At 52.9% G+C, this 14,494-nt stretch overlaps 2 protein-coding genes across 5 annotated transcripts in view; one reads left to right on the top strand and one right to left on the bottom strand.

Moving 5' to 3' along the window:
* The window catches only part of PPP2R1B (protein phosphatase 2 scaffold subunit Abeta), a 35,257-nt gene extending 24,386 nt beyond the window's left edge, over positions 1-10,871 (top strand). Inside the window, exons 15-17 of one of the 2 annotated variants that reach the window (XM_040257943.1) lie at positions 498-619; positions 9,800-9,880; positions 10,722-10,871. In XM_040257943.1, coding sequence (XP_040113877.1) covers positions 498-619; positions 9,800-9,880; positions 10,722-10,829 — 311 coding nt within the window. In that variant the 3' untranslated portion in view covers positions 10,830-10,871. The remainder of the gene's footprint in view (positions 1-497; positions 620-9,799; positions 9,881-10,721) is intronic. The other variant, XM_040257944.1, reaches the window with a different exon arrangement.
* The window catches only part of SIK2 (salt inducible kinase 2), a 127,380-nt gene continuing 120,693 nt past the window's right edge, over positions 7,808-14,494 (bottom strand). The window contains exon 15 of one of the 3 annotated variants that reach the window (XM_040257938.1): positions 7,808-14,132. In XM_040257938.1, coding sequence (XP_040113872.1) covers positions 14,108-14,132 — 25 coding nt within the window. In that variant the 3' untranslated portion in view covers positions 7,808-14,107. The remainder of the gene's footprint in view (positions 14,133-14,494) is intronic. The other 2 variants (XM_040257937.1, XM_040257936.1) reach the window with 2 other exon arrangements.

Below are 14,494 nucleotides of genomic sequence, written 5' to 3'. Positions count from 1 at the left end.
ACATGTCTCCAGTCTTTTTTTGTACCTAGAACAGTCTCACTATTCCGTTTGCCTCCACGAGCCTGCTTTTTCCAGGAAATTACATAATGTTCAGTTGAGATGGAAATCTTTCTGAAGGATGAAGAGATTTTAATTACTCATTGGGTAGAAAAGCCAAGTCATTTCTTTCTTGAGCGTTGTTGTCTTAAATTGATGTCATCAGTTTTGCAAGGAGCCAAGTCTCTCCTGTCTGGCTGGGCTTCTGTAGGCTGTCAGTGACCCAGAGGTGGGGGAGCACCCGGCTGGCACCCTAGGCCCAGTGGGGTGGCACTTCCCGTGGCCCTTGAGGAAAAGGCACCTTCAGTCAGGTGCAGGGGTGGACCAGCTCCGTGCCTGGAGGCCTGTGCGCGTCCCGGTCGCAGGGCTGGTGCACCTGAGGGCCCTGGCGAGGAGGTGCAGGGGAGCTCCTGGGGACGGGCCTGGTGGGGTCCATTACTGTCTGCTGTCTGTGTCTCTAGCGGTGGCCCAAAGGCTGAGGAAGCTAGATTTTCCTGTGAAGGACAGTGAAGAGCCCAGCGCCCCTGGGGCTGAGAAGAACCACTTTCTAAGACCCAGAGGGCCTGGAGAGGACACGGGGAAGGTAAGTGCCCTCATGCCGTGGGCCCAGGCCCCTCCGTCACCTGGGCTGAGGTGTGGGTGGAGGGTAGCCGGTGGCCTGGGGCTGCTGCAGGAGGTGGCGAAGCCAGAGCTTTGAGCTCCCTGAGAGGACGGCAGAGTTCAGGGACGAGGGAAGTCTGCTTTTATATATATTACATATATTTTTTGACCTTCATTCTGGGAATGCCTTCTGAAGGGTGGGGTGGGGTGGGCTTGCCAGCACCCTGCCACCCCGCCCCCGATGCAGAGGAGGGAGGTGGTTTGGTAAAGGGTTGCTTATTGAAGCAGGCTATTTCTGCATACCTCCCAGAAGAGACTCTTCTTACTTGCTACAATTCATCTCAGGTAGTCACTTCCATTCAAGGAAAAAACCATTTACCATTTTACTGGGTAATAGTCTGAATGTTTTACTAAGCACGGCCCTCCGCCCCCACCCCGCCCCTTGACACCACTCTGAAGGATGTGTGCCAAGTTCAAGTTCAGCGAAATAGGTACCAGCCAGTGCCCTGGGGCTGTTTGTTCGGAGGGTGACGTATGACTTACAGACTCCTTCAGAAAAGCAGCACAGAGGGGCTGGTTGCTGTGTGCCGATGTCAGGCTGCATTTAGTTTATTTGGAAGATAATGGTATTTTTGTACCCACTCCAGTGCGTTTGCTTAGTGACAGTTCTAACATCAAAACGTTTGTCTTAGAAATCTTTATGCCCTTTCCTTCATGTTTTGTGAACTGGGGCCATGAGAATCTTTTGCTCTGGCCCAGGCCCTGGGCTGCAGCCTCATCTTCGAACGTTCTCCCCTTTGTGCCCTGTGCTCCGCTCTCCCAGGGCCGGCAGCTCAGCTCTCCCTGCAGTGGCTGCCCCCGCCCCGGAGGAAGGGCTGGGGTGACAGCACCCTCAGCCTCAGCAGCCTTTGGTCCTTGCCTCTGTTTCACTGAACTTGGCCTCAGGGAAAATACCACGTCTGAACAACAGTTTCACATTTTTAAGCCAAAGTCACAGACTTCCTTGGGAAGGAGTTCTATTTTCCTACACATTCAGTCAGGGACCACTGACTGTGCCATTACATGCATGGTTTGCCTGAGATCTGCTCGTGGACTAGTTGAGGTGACCCCTCTGTGGCAGACTTGTGGGCCTGGAGGTGGCCCCTGATGGCCACACGCTGGGGAAACAGCATCTGCTGCCATGTCCTGAACCCTGAAGCTTGGTAACTGTAGACAGCTTGTCAGGCTCCCAGCAAAATCTCCCTTTGTCCTCGCAGCAGCCCTGTGTGGTGGGTGCTGGTGGCTCTGTTTCTTGGGCTGAGAACCTCCCCCCAACCCTGTCCTGTCTACCAGGGCCTCTTTTCCAGCACCGGAGGCCCAGCTGTGCTCGGCTTCTGAGGCTACAAATCAGTCAGCCCGGTAAAACCCCCTGTCCTGACTCAGGGAGCCTTCCCTGAGTCTGTTTCACTTAAGGAAAAGGACTCAGGGTGAGATGGAAAGGGAATTGGCTGTTGCCAGGCAAGAGCCCTGTGTGTCAGGGGCCAGCAGCCAAGTGAGTGATCCAGGAAGTCATCCAGTTGCAAACCAGAAATTGTTCTTAACCCCTCACTCACTGTCGGTGGCACATAGCAGATTGGCCATCTGCCCCAGCGGGGTTGGGGTGAACCCCGGCTACTGAGAGCCCTGGGAACTGCCTCCAGTGTCCACTGGCCTCTGGGCCCTGCGGGAACCGTTTGACAACCCGGGGCTCGGCCTGCCTCTTGACCCAAGACAGGATGGCCCCGCAGGACGAGGGCCAGTTCCTGCGCTGACGGGTGCCTGCTCGGGGCCTCCCAGACTGGCCCCTGGTGGCTGCTCTCTGCTGACAGAGCTGCCGACGGGCCTCTGTCAGGCAAGGGTTAACAGAGGATTTGTTTATTGAATCGCGAAGTAGCTGTCACATGATTTTAATCAAAACACCATTTCCCTGACAACAGTGATGTCAGTCTTGTTATTGCAGGAAGGAGCAGCTGTGAGGGACAGTCAGGCTCCACGCTGAGCCCAGGTTCAGAGACTCAGATCAAGTCAACTTGAAGCATCATCTGTAGAGGTCACAGGCACGCCCTGCAGCAACCCTGCCCCCGGCCCCTGCCCCGCTGGAACCTGCTGTCGTTCTCCCTCTGACTCGACAGCCTGTGCCATGCAGATGCTGGCCAGGGCCCGGCCACCCCATCTCCACTGACATTGCCCCTTCTGCACCCATTCTTCCTTCTTTGTTTTTCCTTCTGGTTTTTCCAGTTCTCCTTATTTCCCCCAAGCTCAGTGTGTCATTCATTTGGGCCCCTAGGATCTCTGACCTCTGCCTCTGGCACCTGTCTCCCCTCTGTGTTTTAAATCAGCAGTTCTCGCCAGCTTGAGGTGGGGCCCTCCTGCCGCTCGGGAATGTTGGCTCTCTTTGGAGCCTGCTTCCTGGAGGAGAGGGGCATCTTGACCTGTTCTTTTCTCTCCTGAGAGCAGGTGAGGGTCCTGGGTGCTGCCTGAGGGTCTCCAGGGCAGTTCTGAGGAGCTCGGCTGTGGATGTCTAAAGGGGAGGAGCTCCTCAAGGAAGGGGCAACCTTAGGGTAGGAGGTTGGGTCTCTTGAGCCCAGAATGACAAAAGGAGGCCTGCATCCAATCCGGAGATCAGGGCCCAGGGAGAGGGGCAGCAGACCGTTGCCAGGGTCCTCGGAAAAGTGTCCTCAGGGCCTGCCACCTCTCACACCTTCTCTCTCGGGGGTGGGGACTGAGCAGCCATCTCTGCAGAGGAAGACTGCGGGCCCTCCAGCCCTCCTGTATTCAGAAGCTCAGTCTTAAAAATTGGAGACGGATGAGAAAAGCCTTCTAAGTGGGACATGGATTCTCACAGCTGTTCTTTTATTTGTGGTACCCATGCCTAGAATTCATCACTGAAAGAAGAAATCCTAGGCAAAGTTCTTGGTTCTTTGTATTTGTTTGTTTGTTTGTTTAGTTATTTTTGGCTGTGCTGGGTCTTTGTTGCTGCCTGAGCTTTTTCTATAGTAGCGACGAGTGGAGGTTACTTTTCGTTGCGGTGCACGGGCATCTTATTGCCGTGGCTTCCTTTGTGAGGCACGGCTTCTGGGGCCTGTGGGCTCAGTAGTCGTGGCTCTCGGGCTCTAGAGCACAGGCTCAGCAAGTTGTGAGGCCCTGCTTAGTTGCTCCACGGCATGTGGGATCTTCCCAGACCAGGGATCAAGCCCACGTCTCCTGCATTGGCAGGCAGATTATTTACCCCTGAGCCACCAGGGAAGCCCTGTTCTTGGGTCGTAACCTGGAGCAGGTGCTCGGAATAGGGCAGCCACCTTAAATCTGTGACGAGATTTCATCGGCACCAAACAACTATTTTCTCCACCTTAAATCTGTGACGAGATTTCATCGGCACCAAACAACTATTTTCTATGTTGAGTGCTGGGATGATCAGGAGTTAAATGGAAACAAGAGAGGTAGAAGTGACAAGCCATTGAAGGGATCTGGGAGTCTTCTGAGTGCTTCCTTGTTGGAGGGCAAGGCTAGGCCAGGCTGCACTCGAACCTCACAGTAAAGCGGTTGTTGACTCAGCTCATCTGTGTTCCCGAGTCACCACTGGGATAATGAGCCTTTGCAGTGATATGCCCAGGTTAGCAGTAGGGCTGGGAGTATTTCCAGGGGCCAAGGACCCAGCCAGGGGACCTTTGCTGCCTCCCAAGCCGTCCCTGGCAGAGAATGGATAGGTTCCACCTGACTGGAGGGCCTTAGTGGCCAAGTGACCACTCCAGGGAATGGGCGGGGAGGCAGGACGCCGTTCTCCCACACTTGCTCCTGGCTGGGCCCTCCTTGCCCAGCTCTTTCATCCCCAGAGCCTCCTCCAGCTGCTTGCCTGACCTTGGGCCCTCTCTTGGCTGGCGCAGGGGCCTGCTGAACATCGGCACTTTAGTGACTGGGGGGCAGTTCTAGTAGGCCTTGGACTGGAACGTGAGCCGCTGGCTGGTCTGTGAACTTGGGGTCCCACAGTGGGGCATGCTTCAGGGAGAGGCCTGGGGGGGGCTTTCCCTCAGTTCAGTTGCATCCCACCCCTGCCCCCCAACTGTGTGGGTAATCCCGGCGTGGTGATGTGCTTCCTCCTCAGGGTCAGGGCTCCCAGTCAGGCCCCCTTTTGGTATCTCAGGCCCCGTTTATTCCCTCATCTCTGGGGCGTGAAGAGAAAGACTGAGTCAGAAGCTTTCAGAGCCTGCCCGACAGGGAAGCCGACAGCATCTCCCTCTGAGAGGCTGGATCCCCGACACCTCTTTCTTGGGGCCCAGCCTCCCTGAGCTCTCCGCACAACCAGCTCGCGGGGCCGCAGCTGCAGTGGGGCATCCTCCCTTCCCGGGCATGCCCTCTCCTGCACCCGGGTTCCTCACTCACGGCTCAGCCCGGCACCAGCTTCTCCTGGGCTGCAGACCAGCCTGAGTCAGCGCACCTAGGAAAGTCCCCTGGAAATTTATACAAAGGGAGCTTTCAGTGCTCCCTCAGGGTATTTGCAACTGTCAGTCCAGAGGAGCTCAGCTGGGCCAGCGGACTGGCACACCTGTGGCAGCAAGGCGTGTCAGGTGAGCGGCTGGAAGCGCGCGCCAGCCTCGCGCTCTGCTGACCTGGCTTTGGGGCATGGCCTCGGTTGTCTGCTGCTGATGTCTGAGGTGACATCCCTCTTGCTTCAGTTGAGACCCACATCTTTCTCCCAAGGGACCCTCCAAAGGATAAGCTGTGAACAATATCCCATGCCTCCAGAGCTGCTCCACCCTGTCATTTCAGTTTTTAAAAGATTCTTACTGGAGTGTAGAGGACTTCTCTGTAGCTCAAACGGTAAAGAATCTACCTGCAGTGCAGGAGACCTGGGTTCAATCCCTGGCTTGGAAAGCTCCTCTGGAGAAGGGAATGGCAGTTCACTCCAGAATTCTTGCCCAGAGAATCCCTTGGACAGAGGAGCCTGGAGGGGTACACTATGGGGTCACAGAGTCAGACATGACTGAACGTTGCGGCCAGATGTGCCCATTGATTTGCAATGTTGTGTTAGTTTCACATGTACTGTCATTTCTGTGAAGTGGTATCACTGGGACCAAATGAAAAGGGCAGAGTGGCTGTCACCTGTGCAGGTGACACGTGTCTTGTAGCGGTGTGGTACTCAGGGTTTAGTGCATAAAGCCCAGAACTTCCTCCTGTGGTGCCCTGGGGCTGCGGGCAGAGCAGGGGGCGCTCTTGCTTCCGGGATCCACCCAGGGAGGGGTGGGAACACTCAGAAGTGTGAACCCTGCTGCTGCTGAGTCGCTTCAGTCGTGTCTGACTTTTTGTGATCCCATGGACTGCAGCCCGCCAGGCTCCTCTGTCCATGGGATTCTCTAGGCAAGAATACTGGGGTAGGTTGCCATTTGCTCCTCCAGGGGATCTTCTTGACCCAGGGGTTGAACCCAGGTCTCCCGCACTGCAGGCAGATTCTTTACCACTGAGCCACTACCAGGAGGGTAACTGAGGAATGTTAGGAGTTGCAGACAGAGATGCTAGTGCTCTAAGTCGGGGGTTAGAAACCCCTCCAGCCCCACAAACAGGCCTCAGTGGGTCCAGGAAGCAACTCCTCCCCTGAAATTGTCTGTCTCAAGTTGTGTATATGTATGTTTGCTCGTTGCTCAGAAGAGGATGCCTTTTATCAGCATGTCAGAGGCATCTGTGAAACCTGTTTAAGAACTAGTGGAGTAGAAAGGAACAGATGGTCAACAGAACCCTGGGTGGGACCCTGACTAGCTGTGATGGAGATGGACTCTGGTGAGGAGCACTGCAGATGCTGCATTGCTTTGGAGGTAGGAGCACTCTTGACAAGCTCTAGACCCCAGAGGTCCTGCGTCTGGAGCTCAGGGCACCCTTGCCCCTTGCACTGAGCTTCTGGCTCACAAAGGCCACCGAACCAAGATTCTGCCTGTGAAGGTCAAGGGCTTGACCTGGGGCTAGAGTTCTGGCCAGTCTCTGCTGGCAGGGCTGTTATTTTTGCCTGTACCCTGGACACTGGGGTTGTTTTTGGCAACACAAAATCAAGATGATGGAGAAATTTGGTGGGAAAGCGTCAAGTTTGCAAAACATTGTTGCTGAAATTGAGTGCTTTCCTTCAAAAAAGAAAAAAAAAAGCAGTTGAAACAGTGTTACTGAATTCTTGGGCAGCCAGACAGATATTAAGAGCCATCTGGGGGCAGGACCAAGTGCCTGTAGGTGGTGCTGGGGCAGCAGGGTGGTAGGTGGGCAGCCTCTGCTCTCTTTCCGCCCTTGGCTGTCTCCTCCAGGCCTCCTCCCGCCCCCCACCAGGGCCAGCGGGTGACCCCTCAGTTTGGGAGCTGTCTCAGTGCTGTAGCATGGCTCAACTGGAATGGTCTGAATGAAACCAAATCTTAAATTTGCTGCCAGAAAGTAGGATATATTTTTTTCCCCTTTTAATTTGGCCACACCTCACGCAAGTGGGGTCTTAGTTTCCTGACCAAGGATCAACCCTGTGCCCCCTGCATGGAGTCTTAGCCACTGAACGGCCAGGGAAATCCCCAGAAAGTGGGATTTAATACTTCCCTTTCACTTGGGGTCCAGCACTGAAACAAGTGCCAAGTGAATGAGAGTGCCCCAGATGCCTCAGCAAATGTGTTCTCCAGCGCCGTGGGCACTGAGCTGGTTCCCATCGGCAGGGGGCCATAGCCTGGTGCGTCTGGCCCCATGGGCAGGGGCACCACAGTGTGTGTTCCGCAGAGATGTGCCATCCTGAGGAAGTGCCAGTGTCCCCTTGCCCTGCAGCTTGCTTGTCCCGGGGCCAGGGGAGCCCGAGCTCCCCCTCCCGCTGTAGAGACCCTCGCCTGGCTCCCTCTCTGAGTCTACGAGTGAGTGCTGGCGGCAGCATCGCCCCCCTGCACCCCAACCTGTGTGCAGACTGCGGTCAGCTGTGCTCTGGCCAGCGTTCTCCAGCACTACCGTGTGCTCGGGTGACTTCAGAGCAAGGTATTATTTACCCTACTGACGTCAATGAGAACATATCCACTGTCCTTCTCTGCAGCCTGAAATGAGCACCAGAGCTCAGGGAACACAGCCACCGTCCATACTTTTCAAAATTCCACCCAGGGCCTGATGAGGGAATGACCCTGCTTCACCCGCCTGCCATTCAGATCACCCGGGCTCTTAGAAAACAAGTTGTTTTTATTTTAATTCAAGAGGGTTGGAAAGGTAGAAACAGTACATTTTCCTTGCAGAAAATTACCCCATTTAAATTATGCTTGATACAAAGATCATTTATTAAACTGTATTTTAAGCAATTTTCTAACATTGAGTGACAGGTTACATTTTGATTTTTTTCACATTGGAGCTATTATGATTTGCACTCAAAATACCAAAGCTATTGAACTCACCATTTTTTCTTAGTAATTAAAAAAAAAGCACACGGAAAAAAATAACTACAATTAGATTAATTTTATCAAAAGTAACTCTTTCACAAACCAAACATCCAGCAAAGACCACCCTCCTCCCTTCAGAAATAAGCAAATAATCTTGCCCTTTCTACAAAGTGCAAATAGCTCTATCAATCACTTTTGTTTCCTAAATTGCAAACCCCAAAGAGAAGCAAACCTCCTTTCTTTGTGGTTCTTTTGCCTTCAGAGATTTTGGTGGAGGCAGATTTCTTTTGCCATCAATAGTGGGATGGTATCACCACATGAATTTCCTTGACTGAGCAAATCTAGAACAGATAAGCATCTCACAGCCCCTAGCAAGCCCCAGTTATCTGTATTTGCTAATGTAACATTATTCCAATCTGGGGTCACATTTTTCCAGGATGTTATTTTGTACTTCTATTTTTAAAGCTCCTCCCTACCCACCCACTTTGCCTCTGAAGACAAAAGTATTCAAAGTATGTTATTTTTTTTAACTCTATGGGCCTTCACTGTAAATACACTCCACCCCCCTCCTCAGGACTGTACTGCGCTGATTCTTTTCTAAGCAGGACCCTTTCTTGGGGTTGAGTCTGTTCGTCTGCAATTGTGGCTAAAGCTGTGCAACTGGACCCCTTGGCATCAAGAAAGGGTGTGTCCTATTACCAGCTTCTGCAGGAAATTATTTTATTGTGGGAGATGGAGAAACGCGGCATCTCTGACATGAGCCTGAGCATCTGCGGTTAACTGGACACTGAAAGACGACTCCTGTGGGCTCTGTGGCTCCCTGGGCCCCGCTCATGCGCTGCTGTTACGTGGAGGGCAGCTCTTCCACCAAAGCCCAGCAGCAGTCGATTCGGAACAAGGTTTGGGGGACAATGTTTATCCAGCGCTTAACCAACATGGGGGCCTTGCTTATATAGCTGTTCACTTGTAAGACGCCTCAACTGCTACAGAGGAGGGAAGAGCATCCCAAGAGCCTCCCTCAGCTCCTCTACTCCTGAGCTCTGTGGCTTGGACGTCAGTCTCCACAGAGCTTTGGTTTCCTCAGCCATAAAAAATGAGGACTAACTGCTCAACTAATTTCATAGTACTGCTGTGAGGAGTTAGCAGAGATCGCTTGTGAAAGTGCTGGGTAAATCAGTGTGCAGATAGAAGCTACTGCTCCTTTTGGACAGACAAGCCAAGTGCCTAGCAGGAACCAGCAAACCTACCTTGACTGCGGGCAGTGCTGCTGCGCCTTTCTCAATCTCTGCAACAGCACGTGTACGCCTCTGCCCAGTGTGTTGAAATCTGCATATGAGATGTGGGCAAGATGGTGGTATAACTGGGGTGGCTGTGAGTCTTCTGGAATCAGCCAGGCTACCTTCACGGGGAGGAGCAGTGAAACAAAGATGGGAGGGGCACTGTGAGGCCAGGGTCTCGGGGGTGCTGGGGAAGGCCAGGGGCCCCAGGCCTTCCAGGGGCCGCGGGCTGACAGTGCTCCGTCATCAGCCTCCTCCCTGGGACCACAGGCCAGGGAGCGCCGAACTACCAAACCTGTCAGAAGGGATATGCGCATTTGTTCAATTCTTTTGGTCCCAGTTTAGAAAGAGTGGCAGATGACACCGTTCTGGTCTTTCACACATCACTCTGTAGACAAGCTCTAGAAAAATTTCCAGAAGCAATAAAATGATCAAAGATCCCTGTCTGTACAGTGACTCCAACTTACTACCTGTTCTCCAGGTTTTACCTTTGATTTCTAGGCACAAAGAGACCGAGTGGTTCGAGTGGCTTCCAAGGAGGCAGCAGAGGCAGCCCAGTTTAGGGGTCCAGGTACAGCCAAGGTCAGCCCCGAACAGACTGCCACTGCTCATGGGAACAATGTCAAAAGACCCTACGTATTGTCTCAAAGGAGAACAAATGTGAAAAATTAGCTGGAGTGAGATTTCTCTCACGCCAACTGAAGTGTGACTCCTCACACAGGCTTTTAAATGCAATCGTGGCTGGAAAATTCTGACCCCAACACAGAACCCAGTATTAACCTGGGGCTTGACTGCGGCTGGGAGGACCCTGCCAGGGAAAGCATTCACTTCCTCATGTCCACATGTGTGCACTGCCCGCACCTGAGCAGGGCCTCCTCTTGACCACTATGCACTTGGACCTCTGACCGGCCAGAGCGAAGGCGGCTGCTTCTTACCTTCCTTTCGTTTCTGGTTGGCCAGCCAGTCACGCTTCAGCTTCTTCCCAACTCTGGCAATTAGGCAGAATTCATCTCTCTAAGACCCACCCTTTCAGGCAGAGAGGAGACGGCCAGTGACACCACGAGAGGGCGCCACTGCCTCCCCGGCAGGGCGCGGGCCCCCGGCCCTCAGCGGCTCCGGCCAGCCCAGCGGACTGGCTCAGGTCGCAGCTCCAACGCTGAGGCAGAGAGGGACGCCGACTGTCTGTCCTTGGAGGCGAGGTCTGACGCGGGGAGGGAGGAGCCCTTCAGCTCCGTCTCCTTGTCCTCCTGACGGGCCCCTCATGTGGAGACTGGAGGATGGCTGGCGTGGAGAACCTTCCTCCTTCTCCTCTGCTCCTAAGGCGGCAGCAAGGTGGCGGGGAGGGTGGCGGGCGTCCGCGTCGCCGTTTCGGGGGGACCCTCCACCCCGCCTGCTGTGCTAACGTGCTCTGTTTGCCTTACAGGGACCAGCATACCAGCTGCACGTAAATACTAGAGACACACTTTCCCAGCTGGACACTGCAGAGATGGTGCTTTTTCTCCCAAAGCATAGACTAATATCCCGGATTTAAAAAGGAAAGCATAAACGAAAATAAAGTACCACACATATTGCACTTTTTGCTGAATGAAGTTTTTACCTCACGTTCGTCTCACCAAAGTGTCTTCAGAGGAGCCCGGTTTACAAGAGGGTGATGCTAACGGTTAGCACACAGTAGTGTACACACACTGGTGTGAGACAGACTGCAAAGGCGTCATTTCAGAGTACCTCTCTTATAAAAAGAGTAGTACAAGCCTTCTTAGTGTTACTTTAGTATTTGTGAACAGAAAACAGCTTGGAGGTTCACACAGGTCACTAGTCAGGGGACAGAGCAAAGGAGATGGTCAGATGGGGGTGGGAAAATGCCTGACTGAACAACAGAACCAGCCTCCTCTCACCAGCTTACATTTCAGAGAATTCAGATCGTTATGGAATTTATTGATTTCTGCTTGAAATAAATGAGAAAAGCAAACAGGAGCTTACAACACAGTCCAGCAGGACGGGTCATGCTCCTTGCTCACGGTCTGCGGTCTGAACAGACCCAGGCACTGCTGGGTGCTCCCCAGGGCCCACCTCTGGGGCCGTGACACTCCCACAGCCTCTGCGGCCTCATCCGTCAGCCCAGTGGTCTTGGGCTCAGCGGCTCATGGCCTGGCCTGCAACTCTGCCCTCCTAGGGACTCTGAAATGAGCGGCCCCTATCTTCAATCTGGAAAGCATTTAATTTCATAAATATTATAGCACTTCTGTAGAACATTTTGGGAAAACATCCTTCAGTCTAAACAAATCAAGCTTGTTTTACAACTGGCTTATTTTGCAAAAACTTAGAACAGATTAGAGATCTTAAGAAAAGGATCTCTTAAACGATGTTGCCTATTTCACAAAATCATCCATCTTAAGCATGAGGAGGAATAAACAATTCGTAGAAGGAGCCTACTTCCTTCTTGGGTTTCTGCTGCGTCTTATCCAATCACAAAAACAAGGCCTCCACACCGCCCTCCCTTGCTCACACTGACTCCAGCCCCGAGCAGAGTGCCTGCGGGGCCTCACCGTCACGGAACCCCAAGACCCTGCGCGCTTCTCCTCGCCTGCCGGGACACGCGCTACAGAGGAAAGGCACCTTAAAGGTGTTTTCTAGATGCAGCATCAGTGTAGTATCTCTCTTCTCTGTGCTTTAAGGGAGATGCTTTGTGCTTACGCGTTCATCTGCTCACAGGACAAGCCATTCTAAGGGACAGAGACGAGAGTCTTTGTAAATAATACTGAATTTGTATCACTTGGATCTTACTGTCCCAATGACAGATTACTCATTATTTCTAGGTTACACAGTCAACTAGCTGTGGCATCTTTTTTCACGTACTCTGAAGACTGAATTGTAAGGGTTCAGTTGTACGAGTAATATATCATGTTTGGCAGATGAATCTGCTCAAATGGTTAACACATCTGTGGTCTTCTGAATATTGCTGTAATACTTGAACATTTCATTACACGTCAAAATTCTAAGGAAATTAAGGATGTGATTCCCACATGGTGGAAAACAAATTCTGAAGTGACTTTGGATTTAGCGTTGACATAAATGGAAAACTGTTGGTTTCTACAGAAAAGAAATTGTTAAAGCGTGATCTGGGGGAGGGGAAAGGCACAGCACTACCACTTCACATGGGAGATAACAGTTCATTTTTCCTCGTCCTTAAAATTTCTAAGCCCTATATGAAACTGTCCAAATATACAAAGCTCAATAAACAACTAGCAACACCTAGTGGAAAGTCAAAGTAGTTATTACATTTTTAAAAGAGACACAAGGTCCTCTACAGACCAACTGCCCCAAAATGGAAGTCTCCACAGAAGACCGTGCGGAAAGAGCCCGTCTTCCCCGGCCTGGGGCTGCTGCTCTTGACCGATTCTTGACTTTCCCGGCCCTGGTCTCCACTGCCGCGTGTCTCCTGGTCCCACAGGTGGCATCTTCGGGAGCTCTCAGGACACTCTGGCACTCTGGAACCCAGGGACCTTCTGAGGAGGTGTGTCACCCATGCCCAGATGGAGGTGACCGCTGGCCTCAGGGGTCAGTACCCGCTGTTACTCAGTGGACCCTGAAACAGAGCTCACGCTCTACCGTTTTGAGTGGTCTCGGGAACACCATGCATCAGCAGCTCAGAACTTAACGATTCAGCGACAAAGTACAACTTTATTTCTTGTGCATCAGTTTCAATATGTATTCTTGATTTGCCTTTGAGGAACATGCTGTTGCTTGTTTCAGTGAAAAATATATTGCCTTTTTTTTCTTTTCCTGCTTTCACCGAGGTTTCCCTTGATGAACTGATGTAGTTCTGCGTAAATCCTAGGTCTGGATGTCTTTTTCTTACGAAACTTTTCTTGGTGCCTCCGCTGAGAGCTCGCTCCACTTGACCTAAGGGCATGAGCTGCAGCCGACAACCAACCACGTTCCAGCACTTGCCACAGAAAACCACGGTGGGACCGAGCCAGCAGGAGGTGACACCTGGCTGGCCAGCCCTCCAATTCCAGTTGGGTGACCTGACTTCTTCCCCATCAGGGAGAGGGCGGGAAAACGAGCTTTTAAATTTAAAAGGCTGGAATGAAAATAGAAAGACAACACTCTTTTCACCCAACCAGCCTCACTTCCTGTGAAGCTGAGGTTAATTTACCAGGACGTAGCCGCTGTGCTGTGGGTCCACGGCTTCCAGCATTTCACAATCAAAGAGTCCGGGGAACTCGGAGAGCGCCAGAGGGTCGTAGCCGGAGGGGGCCTCCTGCAGTCCTGAGCTCCTGGGACAGTCCGGCCCATCCATGCTACTCTGCGGGGTTCCATCCGCCGGGTATTGACCGGGAGTGGGGTGCTCGGGCTCCGGGGAGGCCGCGCCCGGCAGCTCACAAGTCTGATAGAACTGTAAGGGGCCCGGGGTGCCCCCCGACTGCGGCGGCGGTGGTGGCGGCGGGGGTGGCGGGTTCCCGTGGGCCCCCGGCGAGGCGGGCAGCGGCTGCAGCCGCATCTCAGGGTACGGGCTGAGGAAGGGGCTGAACGGCATGTGCTCGGAAGCCGGCTCCAGAACGGGGCTCAGGGGCTGGGTCAGGCTGAAAGGCGGCGGCGGCTGGGAGGGCGGCGGCGTCTCCTGGTGGGGAAGGGGCTGTGGGTACGAGCTCTCTGCTATCTGCATCTGATTAAAATATGCCTGCAGCTGGGACTGTTTCTGGAGGAAGAGCCGCTTCTGCTGGAGTCTAAGTTGGCAATACCAAAAGAAAGAAGTTTAGGTCTTCTTCAGTGACGGCAATTCTAATGTAAATCCAGTATCAGTCATTAGCGTCCGTCCTCCCACTTCTCTCTTTCCCAAGGCAGGAAAAAAACAAAAAAACAAACAAAAAAAAAACGGGAGTAGGAACCAGTCATGTTTGGTTTCTTAAACCCAGTCTTATTTTTTGTCTCTCAATTCTGGCTGATCCCTCAGTGCTCAAGTGAACACAGTGAATTCCTTTTCTCTAAGACCCTTGGGTTTTTCCTCCCTTTGAAGCAAGGGGCACACTCCCCATCCTCGGGTTCTGAGGCGGGGGTGGGCCTCTGGAGGACCATGGATTGGGGGACATCTTCCTTGCTCAGCTGGTAAAGAATCTGCCTGCAGTCTGGGAGACCTGGGTTTGATCCCTGGGCTGGGAAGATTCCCTGGAGAAGGGAATGACAACCCACTCC

The sequence above is a fragment of the Oryx dammah genome, unplaced genomic scaffold (genome assembly GCF_014754425.2).
Source record: "Oryx dammah isolate SB20612 unplaced genomic scaffold, SCBI_Odam_1.1 HiC_scaffold_17, whole genome shotgun sequence".
In the NCBI taxonomy this organism is placed as follows: Eukaryota; Metazoa; Chordata; class Mammalia; order Artiodactyla; family Bovidae; genus Oryx; species Oryx dammah.
This window is presented reverse-complemented; position numbering and strand designations above follow the sequence as displayed.